This window comes from Callorhinus ursinus, unplaced genomic scaffold, assembly GCF_003265705.2.
Source record: "Callorhinus ursinus isolate GAN/ISIS: 27379988/994484 unplaced genomic scaffold, GSC_fseal_2.0 scaffold69, whole genome shotgun sequence".
Classification (NCBI taxonomy): domain Eukaryota; kingdom Metazoa; phylum Chordata; class Mammalia; order Carnivora; family Otariidae; genus Callorhinus; species Callorhinus ursinus.
Genome location: NW_027397131.1, coordinates 1,011,133 through 1,014,222, shown reverse-complemented (window position 1 = coordinate 1,014,222; position 3,090 = coordinate 1,011,133). Strand labels below are relative to the sequence as shown.

The following is a 3,090-nucleotide window of genomic DNA, read 5'->3' as shown; positions in this document are numbered from 1 at the left end:
TACATGTAATTAAGAATTATCATTTTGCCTAGGAATGTGTATCTGGCTTGATTTGGGGGAGGCAATCTCTCTGTCTGCTTTGACAGAAACTTTCATCAGGATCACTCAACAGCCTAAAACTGATACTTTCAGAATCAACTCCTAAAAACTCAGCACAGACATTCATTCAGCGCCTGCCACATGGGAAAGTTACTGAGCCTGCGCTCGGATGAGGAGATACGGAAGCCGCTTCTTTTGCTGAGAAGAAAACCTGGCTTCTAAAGCAATGGAACTGCTTGGGACTTAATCACACGAAACTAGACATTTACCTTTAAACACAGATGGCAGATCGCCAGTCACATCTCTCTTTTGCTATTTCTGTGGAGTGTGAATTCGTTTTTTTTTTTAATTTTGTTACATAAATTAACCCATTTATTATAGGCTAGTAATGTTTCAAATGGTGAAGCTTCTACTGGTCTTTCAACTCCTTCAGTCTTCTGATAGCTGACTTTACTGTGACAGCAGAAGTGGTGTTGTAGGTCCAAGCGCCACCAGCGACGGTTTTCATGCAGGAGCCACAATGCCAGATCCCCACAGCTCGTCTTTTCATCTTTGTTTTGCCACAGAAGGAGCAAGTGTACTTGGTGTGCTGGCTTATTTCAATCTTCTTCACCATTTTCCTGCGGGAGGCACCATAATGGGTCCCATATTTACCCACGATTCTGACCTTCTTGGTGCGTTTAGCCATGTCGCCGCAAACTAGGTCTGAGCCCAGAGAGAGGAGTGTGAATTCTTTTTGAGGTCACTAACTTTGCAGAAGAGGGTGGAATAGACGGATGCCAAAAAAAGAAGCTGAGGAAAAGGTGAGAGAGAGGAGAGAAGACATTGCTCTTCCATCTGCATCAACCAATGTCGATAAAGAGATTAAACAGAACCAAACTGTCACTCACTCTCACTGCATAACAGAAAGGACATCTTTTTGCTCCAACAAAAAGCAGGAAAGATGTCATCTTAGGATAAAGGGCTCTTCTTTAAATTGAATAAGTTTAACTTTATGAAGTATCTACTTTTTTATACTTCTTTGTTATATTCTCCGGTGAACTGGTAACATTTCCTCTCTGTATCCTGCTTGAGAGGAACTCCTGCTCTAACCCTGGGGTTTGCCAATTTTTTCCATAAAGGATGAGATAATAATAGGTAATAATAGGTTTTGGGGGCCACGCTCTCTTGCCCGCACTCCACCCTGCCATTGTACCTCGGACAATGTGGAAATGAATGGGTGTGTCTGTGTGCCAGAAAGCTTTTGGACACTGCAAGTTTTGGACACTAAAATTTGAATTTCGTAAGACTTCTTGGACACAAAACAGGATTCTTGTTGTGATCTTCTCCCTCCACCTCAAGCATTAAAAAAGGCAAAGGCCATTCTTAGTTTGCAAAACTAAGCTGTACTAAAACAGGCCCGTAGGCTAGATTGTCCTGCCGGCCAAAGCTGGACTCTGGGGCTTTAGCCTGACAGCCCTGCCTTTACGCAAGCTGTTTCTGCTGCATGCCTTGCCCTCCTGACCCTCCATCACGCTTTTTTTGTTTTTTTGTTTTTTTTTTTAAGATTTTATTTATTTGAGAGAGAGAGAGAGAGGGCATGAGCAGGGGGCAGGGGCAGAGGGAGAGGGAGAAGCAGAGTCCCTGCTGAGTCAATTTCTAGAAAGAGCTCTATGGAAGGTAGGAATTAGGGCCACAGACCAGGCCGTACCTACTGCTGGAAACTATAGGGCAGGCTTGTATGGTATTCCCAGGCTCTCAAGTTGGTGCCTTTTCAAACTCATGTTCTTTAAGTATTTGTTCAAGATCTCTTCATTTGGGAAATGGTTAGACCCTCCGTGGGAGGGAGACAGTCCCCTCAGCCTCTTCACTGTTATCAAGAACACTTCCACGCTGGCCCGAAACTTGCTTACCTTCCACAGGTCACCCTCAGAGGCTAACTAGATTCGTCTCCCTAACAGGCAGCTTAGCGACCAGCTTTACGCACCCCTGTGGGATCTCACTGTCTCTAAGTTACATAATACCGTATTTCTTCCAACCACACACCACGCTTCACAGAAGGAGTTTCGGTAAATACAGAATCCTCTATCTGGTTACATTTCCGGTGATATCCTGGTGCCTGTCTGCCTCTTACCCCAGCTTGGTGTGCAGTAATCAGGTTATTAGTGGGTTCTGGCAAAAGGAGGATGAAAACCTCCCTGGGGAGGGGAATGCAGACTATCTGTCTTACACTTAGTCCTCTGGTCCAGTGCTGAGAGAGAGGGATCTTGGGCAGAGACGGGGTTTCCAAAGATGCTCTGGGAGATACTGGGGTAAGCTGCCATCTGGATGGGAAAGAGGGCCGCCGGCCTGGGTGAGAGATGCATTCTCGGCACTCGGGTACAGCTGTTCTGGCCCAGAGAGCTTGGTGAGTGGGCGTAAAGGCGCCACTCCGCCTGACGGGAGGGGACTGCCACTGGGCATCAGAGGGGAGGCAAGGTGCCCTTGTGCTACTCTGAAGGTGGAGAAGGTCTGGACAATAAACGTCACCCAGGCGCGTGTCCCCTGGGAATGCAGCTTGGTAGGCGATGCCCAGAAACCGCTGGTGTGTAGAGCATGTGGCTGTTAGGAACACGGGCTTAGTGTCAGATGCTCGACCACTTACTCATAACCTTGGGCTATTCATTTAGAAATAGGATAATACCGACCATATTGGATTGTTGACAAGATTAAGATAATATGAGTAAAGTACGGGGTAAGCGATACTGATATACCAGAAAGAGTCATGGGTCAGCAACATATGAGATATTCCTGGCAATGTGACCCCGTTTGAATCTATAGAGTGGTCTGGCATTCAGACACATGGGTGACATGTATTTCCATGTGCCTTGGGTGGCCATGAGCTGGATTTTTTCCCCCCTTTAAGAAACCACATCCCTTTGGGGCGCCTGGGTGGCTCAGTTGGTTGAGCGACTGCCTTCGGCTCAGGTCATGATCCTGGGGTCCTGGGATCGAGTCCCACATCGGGCTCCCTGCTCAGCGGGGAGTCGGCTTCTCCCTCTGACCTTCCTCCCTCTCATGCTCTCTCTCTAC

The 3,090-nt window shown here is 47.2% G+C and overlaps 1 protein-coding gene across 1 annotated transcript; it reads right to left on the bottom strand.

Annotated features, from left to right (window-relative positions):
- Positions 1 to 381: 381 nt before the first annotated feature.
- Positions 382 to 757, bottom strand: LOC112807436 (large ribosomal subunit protein eL43-like). Its single transcript, XM_025850273.2, has one exon. It carries the CDS (start codon positions 725 to 727, stop codon positions 449 to 451), a length of 279 nt encoding a protein of 92 aa, XP_025706058.1. The 5' UTR covers positions 728 to 757; the 3' UTR covers positions 382 to 448.
- Between the last annotated feature and the right edge of the window lie 2,333 nt (positions 758 to 3,090).

Bases quoted from the DNA above. Each gene is read 5' to 3' on its own strand.
- LOC112807436 (XM_025850273.2), bottom strand. From the start codon at position 727: ATGGCTAAACGCACCAAGAAGGTCAGAATCGTGGGTAAATATGGGACC.